This window comes from Xenopus tropicalis, chromosome 7 (assembly GCF_000004195.4).
Source record: "Xenopus tropicalis strain Nigerian chromosome 7, UCB_Xtro_10.0, whole genome shotgun sequence".
In the NCBI taxonomy this organism is placed as follows: Eukaryota; Metazoa; Chordata; class Amphibia; order Anura; family Pipidae; genus Xenopus; species Xenopus tropicalis.
The window spans coordinates 64,115,708-64,138,204 of record NC_030683.2 but is presented as its reverse complement, the minus strand read 5'-3'; the positions used below and the strand labels follow the sequence as shown (position 1 = coordinate 64,138,204).

At 38.1% G+C, this 22,497-nt stretch overlaps 1 protein-coding gene across 1 annotated transcript in view; it reads right to left on the bottom strand.

Moving 5' to 3' along the window:
• The window catches only part of pex14 (peroxisomal biogenesis factor 14), a 136,245-nt gene that overhangs the window by 45,501 nt on the left and 68,247 nt on the right, over window positions 1-22,497 (bottom strand). Inside the window, exon 3 of the mRNA XM_002939410.5 lies at window positions 16,429-16,513. Within this exon, the coding sequence (XP_002939456.1) occupies window positions 16,429-16,513 (85 nt within the window). The remainder of the gene's footprint in view (window positions 1-16,428; window positions 16,514-22,497) is intronic.

The window sequence follows — 22,497 nt, the reverse complement described above, 5'->3', positions numbered from 1 at the left end:
AGGTGAAGTTTGATTGGCTGTTGGTGGCTCCTAGTGGCCCTGGTATTAATACTGTGAGAATGGCAGTAGGTTGAATTTCTCCATTGAAAAGCAAGAGTTAAAATCTGATTGGCTGTTGGTGGCTCCACCAACTTTTTCTAACCGCAGTTACTTGGTGACTAGCTCTGCAAAGTTTGGGGACCTTAGTATTAATATTTAAAGAATGGCAGCAGTTTAAATTTAAATATACTTTTTCTAACCTTGAAACGCAGTTACCTGGTGCCTAATTCTGCAAAGTTTGGGGACCTTAGTATTAATATTTAAAGAATGGCAGCAGTTTAAATTTAAATATACTTTTTCTAACCTTGAAACGCAGTTACCTGGTGCCTAACTCTGCAAAGTTTGGGGACCCCGGTGTTATTACTGTGAGAATGGCAACAGCTTGAATTTCTGCCAAGTCAAGGTAAAATCTGATTGGCTGTTCACTGCTACGCCCACTTTTGGGCATCCAAAAATCATCATATTGTCATTCAGGCTGACCCCATGACTATGTGATTCAAGTTTGGGGAGTATAGTCTCAAAGCTGTAAGATTGGCAGCAGTTTCAATTTCCCCATAAAAGTTAATGGTTAATTTTTGATTGACTGTTGTTGGCCCCTCCCACTTTGGGGTCATCCAACAAATGTCGCTGTTTCATTTGGGGTGACCCCATTATTATGTTATTCAAGTTTGGGTTGTGTAGCTTCAAAGCTGTAAGAGTGGCAGCAGTTTGAAAATCTTCCCTGTCAAAGTCAATGGAAAAATTGGTCGGTTCAGAGCGATGCCCAACACAATTAGTAAGCACAAACAAACCGCACTCACAGGACTTGTATGAAGCAAAAAAAATTGTGTTTAATTCAACGTTTCGGCTTACACTCAAGCCGTCTTCAGGACACATAATTACAATGTGATCAAGTGATGAAACATTTAGCTGAAAAGGGCGCCAAACAGTTTGTGCAAAGCCCTCCCCGAACAATACCTCATTACCTGATCGTGACATCACTTAATGAGATGACGTAACACAGCTGTGTAGAAAGACTGTGATAAAACAACTTTTTTGTACTTTGAGGAAAAATGTTATCTCTTCTGCTATAATGTAAGTGTGGGGCAAATGGTACATCCTGTGTTCATGTCTGTTTAATGTAATGTGTAGCCGCCTGAATTCCTGTTCCCCAAAGGTAATTGACCCCTGCTGTGAGGGCAAATAAAGCCCGGACCCTCTGTAATCCAATACACATAGTTGGCCCCAAGACCCCCTGTAAGGGCTGTGCCCTGTCTGGATCCTGCATACAGACTAAACTGGGCATGCTCACTAAATGGCACCTCATTGGCCCTGTGGTATTAGCTGTGATTGGCCCCTCTGGAAGCTGCCTTTGGGTTGGCAGAAGGAATCAAACCCTGTTCTGCATTTACGACAGGGGCTGCTCCCTTTCTGGCTTACAAAGGTGGCTGCCAACAGTTCCAATTTGTTAGTCTTTATTATACACAAGGAAGATCACAGAGACTGCCCGGCTGTAACCATCACAGCTGTACCCACAAGTTCCAGTGCCTGGAAGTAGCAGTGCCCAGCCCTGGCACCCCCCGCAGGTAGAACCGCTAAGTGCAGGCTGGCTACCATAGGAACTCTGAGCAAACTGGCAATGCTGAAGATACAATAAAGAGCCTCATTTTCTAAAGGAATTGTGTGTGTGAGTCCGACCCTATGTCCACGTCCTTCGCGCGGCTCGGTGCCGTCACAAAGACCTCCCACCGTTTAGTAAACGGGGACAAATATAATATTGCAATTATTCTGGCGCCAAAACATTTGATTGGCAGTTATCACACTCGCCAGAAAATACGCTACGTACTAATTAACGCAAGCTTTACTATTCAGCAAAATGGCCTAAAGACAAAATTGTCACCAGAATATTTGCAAAAATTTAACCCATATAGCATATTGATGCTGTTACTTATAAATGTAAGAGTGGAGGAGAAACTACATGAAAGTATAGAATACCATGAATGAACGCAAAATAATTAGACATTACCCAGTTCAAAAGTACAACAACTTTTATTACAACAATTTTTTTTGAAAACTTTAAAAAAAACTGTTTAGGCCTTGCTGGCCTTAAAGGAGAAGTCAAAATCACTTGGGGGTGCCAAAATGTTAGGCACCCCCAAGTGACTTCAATAGCCTACCTTGTAACCCGGGGTGGTGCCACTGTTCAGAGAGAACAGCACCAGCCCGGGGTAGCAGCGATCGCTTCCTCCTTCCAGGGTCGCTGCGCGACATATATATATATATATATATATATATATATATAAACTTGAAAAAGATGCGGCACACGGATTATTATGCGCAATTTAAACAAGTAATAGACAGATGTTCTATGGATATCATGATGCTTACTTTAGAATTTATTGACAGGGAGTTACAGCAAGTTCAGCGGGACATTAATGAAGTTGAAGCTGAACTACAACAATGCAGTATGGGTGACGAATTGGCCCAATTACAGGACCAACTTAATGTGAAAATTGATCGTTTTCGCAAAGAAGGGGAGCGACAAAAACGCTCTAAGTTTGATAGAGATGCTACAGATTATCAAAAGGGCTACGTTTATCCCTGGATGAGTGGCAAGAAAGACAGGATGCCACATAATCAATATGAGGGTAAACGATTTAACCAAGCCAATAGAAAGACTAACGTTGTCCGGGATTTTACTAACACACCTGATTTTTTGGCCAAAGATGCAGGAGAGACAGAAGGAAACCGACACGCAGAGGAGGTTCCAGATTCAGGTGGCACATCCAGGCGACCGCAGAGGGGATGCCAAAAAAGTATAATAAACAAGTAATTTACAATATATCATCTAAAATACTGACTGAGATGGAGGAGTCAGTATTAGCCTTGGCTTTGAATTTTTGCCCAGGACAGTCTTTGGATACTTTTCAACTTGACATTGACTTATAACGTTTTTTTCGTGCACTTAGACTTAAGGTACATTTCAATCAGCGACCATATGAGGATAATGTGATATTGAGTGGGAGTGATTTGCTAGATGTTAAAACCTTTGACCTGTATAGCAAGAGTACTTTTATGCCGCCCACTACCTATGCTGCAGTGGAAACTTACATTAATAACATTCGCACTGATATTAAGAACATGTGTCAGAGGGGGGGTGATATCCCTAAAATTACACATAATTTATCAATGGTCCAGAGGGAAGCCCTTAAATCTTTATCTCAGAGAACCAATATCACAATTAAGCCCTCTGACAAAGGGGGCTCGATTGTGATTATGGATACATCCTACTCTATAGGAGAAATTGAAAGTCAACTTTCTGACCGGGAAGTATATAAACCACTTTTTTCAGATCCTATTTTGGGAATTATGCGAAAAATTAAATCCTTACTCAATAGGATGTGTAGTGATGGTATTATCACGGAGAAATTATGTGAATTTTTGACGGTTAAAAATCCAAGAACACCAATGTTATACACTTTACCTAAAGTGCATAAAGACCCAATTTGTCCACCAGGACGTCCTATAGTGTCAGGGGTAGATTCAGTGTTCTGCCCCTTAGCTATTATGTTGGACAAGGTTTTGAGTCCTTTGATACAAATGGTACCTTCGTATATAAGGGATACTGAACATTTTTTACAACGCCTACGTTCCCAGGATAGTTTGGGGGAGGGGAGTGTAATTCTGGCAACATTAGATGTTGCCAGTCTTTATACCTCAATCCCACACCAAGATGGAATTGAGGCATGTGAATGGATACTTAGGAAGTATGCCCATTATTCTGATGAGCAGATTTCCTTTTTTATCCAAGTCTTGGAGATTATATTGAGATGTAACTATTTCACTTTTAAGGATCAATTTTATCTTCAGCTACGTGGAACCGCGATGGGATCTAACGTCGCTCCGTCATACGCCAATGCCTTCATGGCCAGGTTAGAAGATCAGTACATATATCATGATGTGGACTTCGCTGAGCATTGTTTGGCTTGGTGGAGGTATATCGATGATGTCTTTGTACTTTGGCAGGGTGACGTTTGCTCCCTGAAACGGTTCCACAGTAGACTGAATGATATACATCCTTCTATCACTTTGTCACTTACTCATGATCTCCAACAGATTCACTTTTTGGATGTGCGAATTTATAGAAATGTTGAAGGCTGTTTGTGTACTTCTTTGTTTACTAAACCGACTGGCTTACTAACAGGCTGGTGGCTGGTTGAATCAACTTGCTTTCATTTCAACTAAAAAGGGATAAGTATTCTTTACTAACTTTATCAAAACCATTGTGTTTTTTTAACTGTTGGGTTTTATTTTTTTTTTCATAAGTAATTGTTGTTTTTGGAGCTAATTTACAAAGTTTGTGGGATCCATAGGCTTACAGCAGGTTACATACTTTTGTAATTACCCTCAGCTTGAGGAGGGTGGGGTTTGATTAGTTCACCTTTACAGACTGCATAAATAGAACCACAGGCACTCCAGTGAGCTGCTTACTAACAGGCTGGTGGCTGGTTGAATCAACTTGCTTTCATTTCAACAAAAAAGGGATAAGTATTCTTTACTAACTTTATCAAAACCATTGTGTTTTTTTAACTGTTGGGTTTTATTTTTTTTTCATAAGTAATTGTTGTTTTTGGAGCTAATTTACAAAGTTTGTGGGATCCATAGGCTTACAGCAGGTTACATTCCTTTGTAATTACCCTCAGCTTGAGGAGGGTGGGGTTTGATTAGTTCACCTTTACAGACTGCATAAATAGAACCACAGGCACTCCAGTGGAGCTTGCTCTGGTGGTAGGTGCTCTGTAAGTGATTGCTATTTAAGTGGGGCTCTGTAAGTGGAGTTATAAACTCAGGGCTCTGTAAGTGGAGTTATAAACTCAGGGCTCTGTAAGTGGAGTTATAAACTCAGGGCTCTGTAAGTGGAGTTATAAACTCAGGGAGTTAAACACTAAGGGAGTTAAAAACAAGGTAAAACAAGGTATTTCCTACAAGTCCTTACACCTATTTTTGTTTAACTGTTCTTGTAACTGGGAGTATGAGTGGTAGCAACATTGAAGGTCTGAGACACAGTGCACAGCCTGCCACATGTATGCAGTTATGGAACAACAGTTCCAAAGTGCATACCTCTGTTATGGATGTGAGCGAATTGCCACTTTAGAGGCTCGCGTTAGAGCACTAGAGGAACACGTTGCAACACTGCGTTCAATCAACAATCTTGAGAGGGGTCTCTTGCTAACTGAACAAGAACTAGTGGGGTCAGATAGTAGGCGGGGGAGGGGAGCAGCAAAAGGATGATAGGGCAGTAAGCTGGGTGACAATTAGAAAATCTAGTGTGGGGAAAAGGAAAAGGGAGGCTGCTCCAGGGTTTGCGCATCCCAACAGATTTGCCAGATTGTGTGAAGAAGATGGGAGTGTGAACTCTGGATTGGCGGTTCTAGGTGAGGCTGATCTCTCTAACAGCCGGGAGACCAGTTTCTCTAGTAGTGGTGGGGAGGAGAGCAGAGCTAGGCCTAAACAGATGGTGGTTATAGGGGATTCGATCATTAGGAAAGTGGACAGGGTAATCTGTCAAGCGGATCGCTTCAACCGGACAGTTTGCTGTCTTCCTGGTGCCAGGGTTCGGCATGTGGTTGATCGGGTTGACACATTATTGGGAAGGGCTGGGCATGACCCGGCTGTCTTGGTACATATCGGTACTAACGACAAAATGAACGGTAGGTGGGGGACCTTAAAGAGTGAGTTCAGGGATCTAGGCTCTAAGATTAGGCAAAGGTCCTCCAATGTCATTTTTTCGAAAATTTTGCCGGTGCCACGTGCAAGTTTAGGGAGACAGCGGGAGCTTAGGGAGCTAAATGCGTGGCTAAAGTCTTGGTGTAGGAAGGGTTTGGGTTCCTAGAGCACTGGGCTGAATTTTCCTTGGGGTACAATCTATACAGCCGTGACGGATTGCACCTCAATGGAAGGGGGTCTGCTGTGCTAGGGGAGAGAATGGTTAAGAGGTTGGAGGAGTGTTTAAACTAGACAAGGGGGGGGTGGGTGAGCTAGAATTCTATGGGAAAATTAGTGTAGACGGGGTAGGGGGACTAGCAAAGGGTTGTGGGGGAGGAGTGAGGGGGGCATATAGTTTATCAGATAAGGAGCTTCCGTTACAAGGAAAGCAGTCTCATAATTGCCTTAACTCTAACTCTCCGTTAGCTAATGTAAACATCAGAGGGAGAAGTAATAATCTCCGCTGCATACTGGCTAATGCGCGTAGCTTGTCGGGTAAATTAGGGGAGCTGCAAGCTATTGCATGTATTGAAAATTATGATTTAATAGGTATCACTGAGACCTGGTGGGATGATAAATGCGACTGGGCTGCGAATTTAAATGGTTATACACTTTTTAGGAGGGACAGAGAGATTAAAAAGGGTGGAGGGGTTTGTCTTTACGTAAAGTCAGATTTAAAGCCATGTAATAAAGACATTACCAATGAAAATGTCGAATCTCTTTGGGTAGAAATTTCAGTAGGGCTGAAGGTCACAAAGAAAATGATCATTGGTGTATGCTATAAACCACCCCGTATAGATGAGGGGGATGAGGCCCAGCTATTGTTGCAAATGGAGGCGGCTTCAAAACTGGGTCAAGTTGTTATTATGGGGGACTTTAATTATCCGGACATTGACTGGAGTAATGGGGTGGCTAAGTCAGAAAAAGCTAGTAGGTTTGTAAATATGCTAAATGACAACTTTTTATTTCAGGCGGTTCAAGAACCCACTAGGAATGACTCTATTTTGGACCTGGTGATTTCTAATAATAATGAACTCATCTCTAACATTTGTGTGGGTGAGCATTTGGGGAACAGTGATCACAACATGGTCTCCTTTGAGATAATGCTGCAGAGACAGCGCTATAAGGGAGTAACTAAAACGCTCAATTTTAGACGTGCAGACTTTGCCAGTATAAGGGCATCTCTGCAATGTGTCAACTGGGAAAGGCTTTTCATGAGGTTAGACACAGAAGGAAAATGGAACATCTTTAAAACATTGCTTTGTAGGTATACACAACAGTATATCCCCCTTGTAAGCAAGGAGAGGCATCGCAAAGCAAAACCTTTATGGCTGAATAAAAGTGTAGAGGTTGGTAAGAAAAAACATGCTTTTAGGGCATTCAAGTTAGCTGGGACAGCAGAAACTTTCATCAGGTACAAGGAAGCATATAAAGCATGCAAAAAAGCTATCAAGCAAGCTAAAATAGAAATGGAAAGGGATATTGCAGCTAGGAGTAAAAAGAATCCAAAATTATTTTTTAATTATGTGAATAGTAAAAAAATGAAGCAAGAAGGGGTGGGAACTTTATTATCACGGGGGGGTAAGTTGGTTGATGAGAATGGGGAAAAAGTTGGGGGATGTGCTTTTTTCCCATAAAAACAATCAACGCACCAGAGGTCACCCCTTTAGATTAGAGGAACGGAGCTTCCATTTGAAGCAGCGTAGGTGGTTTTTCACAGTGAGGGCAGTGAGGTTGTGGAATGCCCTTCCTAGTGATGTGGTAATGGCAGATTCTGTTAATGCCTTTAAGAGGGGCCTGGATGAGTTCTTGATCAATCAGAATATCCAAGGCTATTGTAATACTAATATCTACAGTTAGTACTAGTGGTTGTATTTATAGTTTATGTATGTGAGTGTATAGATTGGTAGGTGTGGGTTAGGTGTGCTGGGTTTACTTGGATGGGTTGAACTTGATGGACACTGGTCTTTTTTCAACCCTATGTAACTATATGATCAGATTTTGCACTTTAAAAGTCAACATCCACCACATACAAAGAATTCGATCCTGGTGAGCCAACTATCTAGAGTTAAGAGGTTGGTGAGTGAAGTAGGGGAACGTGAAATACAAGAAAATAGGATGTGCCAAAAATTTCGAGATAGGGGCTATCCCGAGAAAGTGATTAATAAAGCACAATACAGAGTGCAACATTCATCTAGGAAGAGAAAGCAGGGAGGTGGGCGGATACCTTTTGTCAATCAGTACTCTGACTATAGTGGTAGCATTGCTCAAATATTACGAAGAAACACTGGTATATTCTTAAAAGGGCATATCCATTGGTACAGGAATTTGAGGCACCGCCTTTGATATCATATCGTAGGGGGAGAACTATTGGCTCCTCAGTTACCTCTACTACACTTAAAACTAAAAGTAAGCAAGGCCATACATTTTTGGGAGTGAAAACTAAGGGTATGTATCCCTGTTTAAATTGCACACAATGCCCATATGTTTCAAAAGGTAGTAATTTTATACATCCACGTACGGGACAGAAGGTGCAATTACGGGGGCACTTCACTTGTGTTACAAAATATGTGGTGTACGTGTTGACCGGTCCGTGTGGCCTCATCTATATAGGTGAGACCACACAGATGGTAAAATCACGTATTTCACAACATCGGTCAGCTATTAACTTAGGAAATACTACATTACCGGTCTCTAAACATTTTTGTGAGAGGTCACACATCCAAACAGCTTAGGTTTATGGTACTGGAATCTATACCGCCTTTAAAAAGAGGGGGTGATAGAGAGCTTAGGCTGAAACAAAGGGAGGTGTGGTGGATCAATAAATTACAATCGCTATCCCCAGCAGGATTAAACAAGGATTATGATCTGTTTCTCTTTTTGTAATCTATAAATACTTTGTTGTTATTTGCTGATTAATGCCTTGTGAGGGTACTGCATTATTCATGACTCAAGAATTATTGCTATGGTAACGTTAATTTCATGATGTCATTTCCTGTGTATCCCTTTAAATGTGACTCACTGAGTGGGTCACATTATTACAGGCTTGATAAAGGGCATGTATTTTGTCTGAAACGTCGCATATGTGATGTATATATATATATATAGCATGAAATAATCCATGGCCGGCACACCCTTAAAATTCAAAAAAATTTTTTATTGAAAACTCATTGTTTAAAAACCAACGTTTCGGTCCTCATTAGGACCTTTATCCTTGCTAAAGGTCCTAATGAGGACCGAAACGTTGGTTTTTAAACAATGAGTTTTCAATAAATTTTTTTTTTGAATTTTAAGGGTGTGCCGGCCATGGATTATTTCATACTAAATACTCAGATTTTGGCTGTGCACCCCACAGAATACTAAAGCCTTGGAGTGCAGACACCATCAGGACTGATTTTATATATATATATATATATATATATATATATATATATATATATATATATATATATATAAGCCACATAAAGATCCGCACTCCAAACTCTCCATTCGGTTTCTAAGTGCCCGGGTGCTGCCAGGGAAATATTACATAATATGAAACATATAGAAAGCGCACTCCAAGGTCTTTCATAGAAAATCAAAAATCTTTATTTTCACATTTCCATCGGATGATCCGATGTGACATAGGTATTTCAAATCAGTTGTATTTTTGAGCATAAAATACAATGTTTCTATTATTTATCCCTTTTATGAACAATAGCTATTAATATTTTTTTCAGTAAAAAAAAATATTAATTTTTCCATGCTAAAATAATATTTAAAACATTAACTAAACTCAATAGGATTGTTTTGGCTCAAAGAAAGATTAATTATATTTTAGTTAGGATTAAGAAGTGGTAAGGAGGTTTATTAAATTATAGCGCAAATTTGTTTAAAATGGCCTCTATAGGAGATGTCCTTAACGTAATTGATCCCATAACTGTACAGCCCTATATCTTTTTACAGAACTGTAATTACACAAAAACCCAGGTAGATTTAGAAAGTTTAGGTAGTCCTACATAATCTAAAACTCCTCCATGCTACCACAGGCTCTGGGGGAATAATCAAAGAGTAAAAAAGCGATTAATTGTCTATTAAAGGAACTCTTTATTCGTGTGACCCCAATTATTTTCCATAACTGTTTACATACAGGTCTCTAAGAGAAAAATGGATTTCTGAGAATGTGTTTGGCAAAATGTTTTTATGAATTTCTTGTAGCGGATGTTGCCAGTTCCCCTTTACTAGCAGTCAGTGATCAGTGCAGTTAACTGGCTTGTCCCCTGCATTGCATCTGTACTGACAGTTTTAAAATGGTAGATGGTACCATACGTAAACTGAAGTAAATTGAAAGCTGTCACATTGTCAGATTGGCCTAAATGCTAGCAATTTTGCAGTTAAGGCATGCACAATTTAAAACTTGGATGCAAAGAAATGGTTTACATGCATCGGAAAGTGAGAAGTTATTTATTAGCTGACCGAAATAAGTTTACATGCTGTATTATCAACGTGCAGCAAAATTATTTGCTTGCACGTTGTTCATATTTACCCAAGTAACCACAAAACAAGCATCTTTATACATATATTTAATTTGAGGGTTTTTTTGTTATTGTCAAAAAGTTTTTTAATTTAATGAAATAAAAATCCCAAACTTTCCTTAAGGAAAGTGGGGACACTGGGGCCATTAAGCACACCATAAAGACTACTTTAAGGGACACTCCTGATTAGCAGCCCTGCTTTAAAGCTTCAATTCAGTGGAAGCACTAAAAACAATATTAATTATGCCTTTCAATATCTTTTCCTTAAGCCCAGGGAACATATAGAGTGAACAGATCAGCTTCTTGGGAGTAGCCACATTGGAATTGATGCAGTCAATGGCCTGACTATCAGAGCAAGGTTTGTAATTAAGGTCTATGACCTGGAAAGCTAGGTTTGACTCCCAGAACTTCTCGGTAATGATAGATCTATTAAATTAAGACTGTTATGAAATCAATGCTAAAAAAGCTTTCTTGGTAATGAGATTCCATTCAAGGACAAGGCCATCAGTGTATCCCTTCTCTGTTTTCTCTTCAAATAAACTAGCTCTGGGACTGGAAGAATTAAAAAACAGGTCCTTTATTTCCAATGATCTTTAAATTTTTTTGCAGATCCTCATACAATTATTAATACAACTGCTTTCAACATTTTATAGGGCAGGTATGGAACCTATTATTCGGAATGCTTGGAACCTGGGGTTTTCTAGATAAGGGATCTTTTTGTAATTTGGATCTCCATACCTTAAGTCTACTAAAAAATAAATTAAATATGAATTAAACCCAATAAGCATTAATTATAACTTAGTTACTATCAAGTATATGGTACTGTTTTATTTCTACAGAGAAAAGGAAATTATTTAATGGAGTCTATGGAGAATTCCCGTAATTCAGAACGTTCTGGATAAGGGATTTATCAGTTAATGGATCCTATACCTGTGCCACACAAAATAGCAAATAATAAAAATTGTGTTATTATAAAAGTAAAAATGAGCCACCATTACAAATAATAATAATTAAAAAGCATTTTCTACTTTGGTATACCATGAAATTTAAAAATACTTAATCTCTTTTATGATGGTTTTTATTCTATGCACTTGTCCTACCCAATACTGATGCACTTATATATATATTTAATAGAAGCTAAAATCATATGTATATATAATCTATATTTAACATACAGTTATGTCATCAGCTTATCAGTAACTTAGTAACTTAGCTTAGTGTGACTTGTGAGCCTTTTCAAACAAAAAAAAGTAAATAAATATACAAAAAATAATGGCCCAGGATACTTTGCTGGGCAGGTCTGTGTTGCCATCTTTCTAAAGCGAAAGGCCCACAAAGCCGTACCTCAACTTTCTCCATAGGCAGAGGGAAGCCAATGAACTCCCACCAGCTCCTTTGTTTTCTGCAAAGAAGTAGGTAGTAGGTAGGAGCACACCGCGTTAGGATGGTGGTGTGAAGCTCCCTACCGAACATTAAGGTTTCTTATCACTTAAATCAAAGCCAGGAGAATTTTTGGGTTGGTGTTTCAAAATTCATCTATTCATCCAACTCCTCCCCTACCAAAGATTTACGTTAATCTAACTGGGTAGACTAAAACCCACAGTTTCAACAGCCGGGACCTGTCAACCAGCCTGGTTCACACCAGCTTTATGCCCAAAATAAAACATCAACGTTCATCGATCATACATTTTAGGATGGACGGAAGGTGAAAAACTGACTAGTATAACGGCATTTTTTTTTTTTTTTTTTTAAATTATTTTTATCATGAAAATTGTAATGTAACAATCTGTTTTGCCATCTGTCAGAGAGGTCCTGCATATACTGTCCCATAGCATAATATTAATGCTGCAATGTTTAAACAATGTCATTAACACATTACATATTGTAATTCAAAATAAAACTGCCTCCTGTGCTTTGAGTACTAGAAAAATAAATTTCTTTTTTTTCCTGCTTTGACATTTCCCCAGATTTGACACCATTTTTTCTTGCCCCCTAAAAAAAAGTAAAAGGGGGATTTTGTCATACTTATCGTTAAATCCTTTCTCTTTATTAATCTGTGGCACAAAAGTACCAATGTGTATAGCATCTTCCACCAACAGGAAAGACACTAGCATATAAAGCTGCTGTACTTCCAAAACACCACCAAAGGACTTCAGTTTTAATTAACAATAAAAGAAGAATAAAACTATATGCATGATTCAGCTTGTCAAATGCAGAGGGATGCAGATAAGGCAACATGGGTCAAAGCGAGTAAAAATGCAGGTTGTGGGTCCAAGGCTCTAAAACTGGTTCTGGGCAGGACTCTACCACACCCCCTCCAACACCAGGGAGGGTCGTAGAGCAATGACATATAATCCCACACCTCTTTTATCTGCTGCTCACCTGAAGCCTAATCGGACAGCTACCTACTGCTGGGCAGCTGAAAACACTAAATGGAGTATTGGATGGAAGGCCTGCTACTCTGCTTCATCCACACGTCTCCTAAGCCAGCAAAAGAACACAGCCTTAATTGCTGCAAGACCAGGCAGTTTCCCTGGAGCCAATTGTTTATCAACTTCAACACTGGTGAAAATACACCTAACTATGATCTTGTCCAGCACATCTCTTACATATCCCTACCCCTTGTTTCGATACAGGGGTGAAACACTTTGAAACCCTAATAGAAACTCTCTGCCTCTAAAAGGGATTTCTATCTCTGCACTAGTCTCTGCACTTTGTCTTTGGTTAAAGGGCATGGGAGCAACTTTTCACCACAGAGGTAATTGTCAAATAAACACACTTTTATACTGTTCATGTAAAAAAAAAATTGACACCCTCATCTCAATCAGAGAGTGCATACACATGCTTTCCTGTAATTTTGGCATTAGCATCTTTCTTTCATACTCTAGCTTTACTTTACTCAACGAGGTTGGGTAATATATGTAGTCACACATTCTGCCACTATGCCTCCCTCTATAGTTTCAAATTTATTTTCTTTTTCACTAAATTACCATCAACTAAGGATAGTTTGTCACTTTTAGAAGAAACCCTTAAGGCAACCTTATGGCTTATACCACAGGATCTAACGTGTATCTATAATAGCAACACACATTTCTTTTAAGACATGCTCATTGCACATAGGATCTCTGGTATCCAGAACCTTACACCATTGATCATTAGGAGGAAGTTTTAAATTGACTTTTCTCCGGTCACTCAATTTGGTTTATTATCATTGGCAGTCACATTTTCATTAACAATAGAACACTCAGTTCTGTTCCCACTCATTACACAGTGAGCTCCACACATTCACCCGTCTCATCAGGTACCTCTAAGAGCTTACTATCAGTGTACTGGAAATCTCTACCTGCGTCAACTTGCTCATACAATGCCTTTTTACTTTTTAAGTACTGTCAGATGCCTCCACCAGCTGGACAAATGTAGGGACAGAGCATTTCTCAGACAAGTCATACATGGTACAGGGCTTTTGTTTCACCTCACAAAATTTGACAAAGTTGGAAAACTGGGCAGCAAACTGGAAAATGAGGTTCAATGTTGATAAGTGCAAAGTTTTGCATTTTGGTAGAAATAATATAAACGCGAACTATCTACTGAATGGTAGTGTGTTGGGGGTATCCTTAATGGAGTAGGATCTAGGGGTTTTTGTAGATAACAAGTTGTCTAATTCCAGGCAGTGTCATTCTGTGGCTACTAAAGCAAATAAAGTGCTGTCTTAAAAAAAGGGCATTGACTCAAGGGATGAGAACATAATTTTCCCTCTTTATAGGTCCCTGGTAAGGCCTCACCTTGAGTATGCAGTGCAGTTTTGGGCTCCAGTCCTTAAGAAGGATATTAATGAGCTGGAGAGAGTGCAGAGACATGCAACTAAACTGGTTAAGGGGATGGAAAATTTAAACTATGAGGTTAGACTGTCGAGGTTGGGGTTGTTTTCTCTGGAAAAGAGGCGCTTGCAAGGGGACATGATTACTCTGTACAAGTACATTAGAGGGGATTATAGGCAGTTGGGGGATGTTCTTTTTTCCCATAAAAACACGCACCAGAGGCCATCCCTTTAGATTAGAAGAACGGAGCTTCCATTTGAAGCAGCATGGTGGTTTTTCACGGTGAGGGCAGTGAGGTTGTGGAATGCCCTTCCTAGTGATGTGGTAATGGCAGATTCTGTTAATGCCTTTAAGAGGGGCCTGGATGAGTTCTTGAACAATCAGAATATCCAAGGCTATTGTGATACTAATATCTACAGTTAGTACTAGTGGTTGTATATATAGTTTATGTATGTGAGTGTATAGATTGGTAGGTGTGGGTTGTGTGTGCTGGGTTTACTTGGATGGGTTGAACTTGATGGACTCTGGTCTTTTTTCAACCCTATGTAACTATTTTCTTCTCCAGCACCTTGTTAAAAAGAAGTTGAAAATTTTTCGCGGTGCACGTGGTTCTCTTTGAACCCTTCTGTATCCTAATTTGCATATGCAATATTCGCACAAATCTTTTAAGGATTCTAGCATATAGAAGGCTAGTACCGCCTCCAGCCCGGGAGCCTCCAGATCCTGGGCTATACTACTGATCCTGAGCTCCTTGGCAATTAAGCTGTGTTGACATAAGTACCTCAAACAATGGGCTTGACTCCCCTGCTTGATATGGTGGAAGTGGGAAAGCTAGGGACCCCCACACCCCCAGCCACAGCACCCACACCAATTGCCATCTGGATTTCTCTGGGGATAGATTAGTGCCTGCAAACTACAAAGCTCTTTAAATCTGCCCCAAAACTTACAGCCCGCTTTACACAGTCGCACCTCTGATCTGAGGGGGGCAGGTTATGCACAGACATGCAGGCCAGTTCCCTCTTACTTTTTCACATATATATGCATGTTGCAGCCATCAGGATAACTGTCCCATTGGCAAAAAACAAGCTTAGTTTGTGCAATCCACAGACACAGGTTATGCTGTTAATGGAATGAAACAGACTGAGTTGTGTCAAGGTGGAATTTTTAAAACAGTAAAAAGTATTACAAGAAAATGACTTAAAGGACATGAAAACCCCACACACAAAAATTTAATCAGTGAACAGCCTCTTTGAAATCTTTCAATACCTGCCACACTGGTTGTCGATAGGTTAATAGTAAGGCTTTAATCACTTAGATTTGCTTCTTCTCCTGTAACCCACTTAGCCCCCTCCCTCAGGAATTTGCTTTGGCTGTTGGCTTGTGGGCATGCTCAGTTGTTCTAAACTCAGATTACTAAACACGCCCCTCAGTCTAGCAGCCAGTGAAGAGATGGCACTGCTGGTTCCCATAGAAATTCAGCTCTAGCTGACTGCTTCAATTTGTTTCTCCTGAGCTCAGCTTTACCATTACAGTGTTCAAACAAAGCAGAACTTTTATAAAAGACAGTTGTGCCTGTGTGAGCCTGTATTCTTGATGAAATGTATGCTGAATAAGGGTCTGTGTGTGTATGCTGTTTGCAGATTTAAATGTATCTGATTATGTATCAGAGGAAAAATGGCCACCGGGTGAAAGCTGCTATTTGCTTTAGGAAAATGTGATGGTGCTAGCAAGCGGAGGGGATATATGCAGTACAAATTATGCCATTTGGGTGGGGCAGACGTGCCCAACTGATATACATTTTAGGCAAATGTAGGCTTTACATGTCCTTTAAATTACACTAGGGGACCTTTAGATGCATTTTATTCTATTCAGTCTTCTCTGAGTTTACAACCTGCTTAGACTGTAAGCTCCACTGGGCCAATGACTAATGCTAATAAATTAATTTCTGAAATAAATTTGTCGGCACTAAATAAAGCATAATTATTAAATAATGCATTGGTAGGTGTTACTGCCCCAAACAATCAGATGCATTTTATATTTTAAAATAGAGAGATGCAAAAAAAAAGTTACAAAAAAGGAAATTAAGATGACCAACTTCATAACAGATGTACCCATTAGTGTTTTCTACATCATGTAAAGTACTGCATACATTTATGGTGATGTATAAATATATACAAATACATGTACAAATATGTTTGAGATCATAAAGAGCATGTAGAGTTCCAAAAGCACTTTATAGCATACTGTAAGTCTCCTGAAACTCAAATAATTTCTATCATGTGTTTAAAAAGCTGGAGAAAAACATTTCATACCTTTTTTCTTCAAAAATTCTTTTCTGGTAGCTACCGGGCTCTGGCGGACTCTAGGATTTTGCAGAAATTTCACAGCTGTGGCAATCTAAGAAGAAAGTAGTGAAACTTAGGTTTTAGAATTTCTAGTTCATAATATTAGCTTACAGTCACATGGATCAAGGGCAGGTATCCATATTCAGAACAGAAACAAAGAATAACCTTAAATAGACAAAACATGATTTCGCAAAAATGAATAGCCTATTTACAGTACCTTTTGTTTTTAATTTTGTTGATTAAGTAATTAATCAACAATATATATATTTTTTCAGTCTATTAGCCACGGTGTATTTTGCTTTATCAATACCAGCAATGCCCCTATAACATGGTTTAGGATGCATAATAATGATTTTGTTTGTGCATTAGTTCTTCAGCACATACAGGTATGGGATCTGTCATCCGGAAACCCATTATCCAGAAAGTTCCCCTAGACTCCATTATAAGCAAATAAATTAAATTTTCAAAAATGATTTCCTTTTTTCTGTAACAATAAATCATTATTTTGTATTTGATCCCAATCAAGATATAATTCATCCTTATTGTAGGCAAAATAATCCCATTGGGTTTAATTAATGTTAAAATGATTTTTTAGTAGAGTATAGGGATCCAAATTAAAGAAAGATCCCTTAACCCCAGGTCCCAAGTATTTTGGATAACGGGTCCCACATGTGTACATATTCCTCTGCTATATGGAGCTCCTCTTTTATAATTCATGTAGCAATAGTTATCAGGTTATAGTTGTCTGAAAAGGCATGTAGATGCTTTAGCTTGAAAATCATTGGCAAGAGTGCTTGTCAGGGCATTGCAATGTAAATCTATAGAGGGGGAGGGGCTGCTTGTGCTACTGAATTCCCACATTCTTAAGCAGCCAAAAACAGCTGCATGCAAAAAGCCCCATTAATGCTCCATTAATTTTAAGATAAAGCGAACAGTCAAGCTGCTCAGATCAGTACATGCTTTTTGGAAGGTATTAGGAGATTGCAAAGGCAGTTATTGTAAAGGCAGTTATACTGTGGGTAATCCAGCATAGTATTGAACCAGTCAGCCTAGGAGCTTATTAATACAAGTATAGGACCCATTATCCAGACTGCTCGGGACCAAGGGTATTCTAGATAAGGGGTCTTTCCATAATTTGGATGTCCATACTAAAAAATCAATAAAACATTAAACCCAATAGGATTGTTTTGCCCCCAATAATTACATCTTAGTTGGGATCAATTACAAGGTACTGTTTTATTACTACTGAGAAAAAGCTAATCAGTTTCACAATTCTGAACCACTTGATTAAAATGGAGTCTATGGGACACGGGCTTTCCGTAATTCTGAGCTTTCTGGATAATGGGTTTCCAGATAACAGATCTCATACCTGTACTGCACTATTAGATTTTCTTCCTGAGTAACCTACAATATAATAGGCAGTCCATGGAAGTATTACCTGTGAATCCCTAACGCAGGTTTTAGGTTTTGTGTCCACTAATTTACAGACTAAAATGGTGTATTACAAGCTCAAGCTTTCAATTAAATTAGAGTTGCACCAAATCCAGAATTCAGTTCAGCATTCAGCTGAATCCTAGCATTTGGTTTGGCTAAACCAAATCTGAACCCCTAAAAAATAGTTTTTTCTTACAAATCTGAATATGAATATTAGGGCTTGGATTCAGATTCAGGTATTTAGTGGAATCGTTTGTGAAGGATTCAATATTTGGCCTAATCCAAATACAGGAATTAGATCCATTATCCAGAAACTCATTAACCAGAAAGTTCCGAATTACGGAAAGGCCATCTCCCATAGACTCCATTATGAGCAAATAATTCTAATTTTTAAAATTGATTACCTTTATCCCTGTAATTATAAAACAGTATCTAATACTTGATTTCAACTAAGATATAATTAATCCTTATTGGAGGCAAAACAATCTTATTGGGTCTATTCAATATTTAAATTATTTTTAGCAGACCAAATTACGAAAAGATCCCTCATCTGAAAAAGCCCAGGTCCCCATTATGGATAACAGGTCCCATACCTGTATTGTGAATTTAGTACGTCATCTATAATTAATCATGCTCCTTTAATTTTCTTTTTCTTTAAATATGAAAAAGCAATTAATTTTTTCCACCACCCTTTTTTTCTCTTTCTTATCCTATTTAAAGGAATACTGTTATGGGAAAACTTTTTTTTTAAAAAAACACACATCCATTGATATAACTTCTCTTGCAGAATCCTGCATTGAAATCTATTTTTTAAAAACCTAGAAAAAAACTAGAAAAAAATACATTTGTTGGTTCAAGAATATAATTTTAAATGGCAGTGTAATTTAGAAATAAATTGTATACCATAAAAATCATGACAGCATCCCTTTAAAAAAAAGAACGGTCATCCATTAATCTTCTTTTATTGCCAATAGATTAGTCACAATATTGCAAGCTAGAATCCTATATTTATTCTGCAGAATGCTTTATCATACCTGAGTAAACAGCCCTAGAAGCTCCCTCAGTTTAAGATAGCAGCTACCATTTTAGCTTGGTCTGATTTTAATTCCAGGCAGCAGTGTTCAGACAGGACAGCTCAGATTACAGCAGAGAGGGGAGGGGAGAGAGGAGCAAACTGAACAGTCTTGTGCAATGCCCTGAAGGACACAATGCGGTTGCGGGGGGAATTGTGCAATGACAAGCAGCGGGGGCAAGAAAGCGCAGACTAGTGGTAGGCAGGAGAGGCACCTGCCTGGCACCCCTCCACTGCTGCACCCTATACAGATGCCCCTTTAACACTTTTAAGGAAATCATGACAGTATTTTGTTATTGCCACCATATTTTTTTTTAACATTTTCTTGCAAAGAACCTTCTCTAGAAACTTTTGAGTATCAACTTAGTCTCATTAGTACTTGGTCTTTAACATTCCCTTTAGTAAGTGCTTAGGTTACCAGATTTGGCTGTAAGCCCCACATGAAAATCTTACCGCTTTGAATTTTTTATTTCTTAAACTACAGTAATCTTGTCAGAAACAGGCAACACGGATCCATAGGACAATGCAATAAACTGGAATTATCAACCATCCAACTCAGACCACTAAAACTAAATACATCAGAGCAGGTGTAACCCAAATGATTACTTATTACACCTGTGGTGGCACTGATTCAATTGGGAAATTCACGCAGTAATAGGTTAAAAGGTTTGGATGGGGCACATTAGTTTAAAAGTGCCTGCAGTGAGGGTATGATTGAACAAGATGTCATTAGTAATTCATTTAAGGAAAAACAAGAGAAGTAACAGTGACTGAAAGCAATTTAGATGTTAGGTAAAAGAGCAGTGAAATGCATTTTAAAAAAGCTTGGTAAGTGAATTTAAGCATATGAATGAGAGGAGAAAGGCAGGGGGGTTGTAGAGAAGAAAGCAGTAGATATGAAATATGTTTATTAAAACAAGCACAAATAGGAGAAAAGGCACAGCATATGAAAAAAAGACAAAACAGTTACTAACAAACTGTAAAATCCAATGGTCTACAATAATTAATACTAGATTTTAATTTAGAATTATATACTTCCCTAGAGAATTACAGGATTATCAGAAATAATTATTATCAGATATAAATACGCAGGTAAAGGATCTATAATACTTGGGACCTGTGGTATTCCAGATAAGGGATCTTTCTGTAATCCGCATCACAATAGCTAAAGGGTTGGTACTCACAAGCGTTCATTTTATGCATTTACAAATGCATGCTGAGTGCACTAAAATGTATATATTGCATGTATAGTCATTTTAATAATGCGGTGCATCTTAATTGATTCAACTGTGGTGTTCAACTATAACTCACTACACTGTTGAGTTGCAAACTTTTTGTACAGTTTTAGAAAAATGTGTAGGTATTATTCAACATGGAATGCTGGTATGAAGTTTTTAAGAGATATGAATTGAGATTTGGGTACATAGACTTTCTGTTTGTGAAGCACTTTCATACGTGCATTTTTTGTGTGTATTTGGTGAGTCATGCAGTCATGATGGGCACAGAAAAAAATCTGCATATCTGTCCCACTGAACAATTTCTAAAAGTCCTTAACGGCAATGTAAAAGACTGATATTAAATGGCAAGAACTGAAATATTAGGTTACTGCTAAAAGTACCACTATTTAAAGGGCATGTCAACCCCAAAAATATTTTTTTGCATAATAAAAGAAAACATAATTCTAAGCAATTTTCCAATATGAAATAATCAAAAATTTGTAGCGCTTTAAAAGTTATATGTAAATGTAATTGCTATTGAAAGCAGCATTTGCTGAACTCCTGGTTGCTACTTTTTAAACAATGTTGCAACTGTCAGTCTTCTCCAGCAAGTCAAGTCTGTCAATCTGCTGGCTTGTGTTACATTGTTTCAACAGTCAGAGCCCCCAGGGCAGATAATAGAAAAGGACAGGCAAGCACTGCTTTTAATAGCAGTTATATATACAAATAACTCAAAAACCATTACAAATTTATAATAAATCTATATTGCTAAGTTGCTTAGAATTTTTTTTTTTTTTTTATTAGGCAAAAAAAAATATTGGTGGTATGAGAACTAGATAACATCCCTCAATGTAAATGCATTAATAGTTATGAAACAATTTTACTCAGGTTCCCTTTGCGTAATAATACATTGTGTTTAAAGGACAAGAAAAAACTGCTTGTCTTGGGGGGTGCCAATATGTTATACGTATGCAACTCCACTAAATTAATTATTTAACGTTTTACCTCAGCCCAAGCATTGTTTTCAGCAATAAAATTTGTTGGGGTGCCTAACATATTGGTACCTCCATTTATTATGATTCCCTGTCATTTAAAGATCAGAAACCACTGAGCATGACAAATATATTATAAAAGGAGAAATCAAGTAAAGGGCAAATATGAAATGGACACAATATCATTATCACTTTATCACTATAAAACACACTCACCAGTTAAAATTATGAAAAATACTAGAATTTTTACTTGAGTATAGCAAGCAAAAATAACTGGAAGCAGCATGCCTTAATCATGGAACTATACCTGGAAAGCCATGAAAACTTTTGAAAACCAATAATTAATCAGTATATTATTGCTTAATCAGCAATTCATACCACAAAAGGGGATGAGAAAAATCACATTTTAAATTCAGGTTCCCATAGTAAAACTCTGGCTTAAAACCAACAACATTACAGGTATGGGATCCCTTATCCGGAAACCCGTTATCCAGAAAGCTCCGAATTGCGGAAAGCCTGTCTCCCATGGACTCCATTTTAATCAAATAATTCAGAATTTTATAACTGATTTCCTTTTTCTCTGTAGTAATAAAACAGTACCATGTAATTGATCCCAACTAAGATGTAAATAATCCTTTTTGGATGTAAAACAATCCTATTGGGCTTAATGTTTTATTGTTTTTTAGTAGACTTAAGGTATGGAGATCCAAATTACCGAAAGACCCCATATCTGGAATACCCTTGGTCCCGAGCATTCTGGATAATGGCTCCTATACCTGTACTCAAAAATAACTAATCTTAGTAACAATGATTATTGAAACAATTGTGACTAACAAGCCTCCCTCCAAGGAAGAGACACACTGGGCAATGACTATGTAGAAGTACCTTGCTAAAACCTTAAACATCTAACTTAAGAAGGGGTTGTTGTTGCTGTTGAATTACATATAAATAAATGCACTAGGGAAAGTGTCCACATTAATAACAAAGCTCCACACTTTTGAGACAGATTTCTTAAAATTTAAATTTGAGGGTTTTTTTTTTTAATTGAAACAAACTTGTTTTTGAAAATCTTAATTGCTAGGTTATTTATAAAGAAATTCAAAATGCAAAAACTTGATAGCATAAAAAAACCTGAATGCACCTAACATCACATTGTTCCATTTATAGTGACAAATGAAAACTGTTCAAAAAAATAAAAAAATACTTAAACTTAAAAAAATACACATCCTGTGGACTAATATTGATGAGTTTTCTTGGATAAGGGGTCTTTCCATAATTTGGATTTGCATACTTTAAGTCTAAAAAAATCTTTTAAACATTC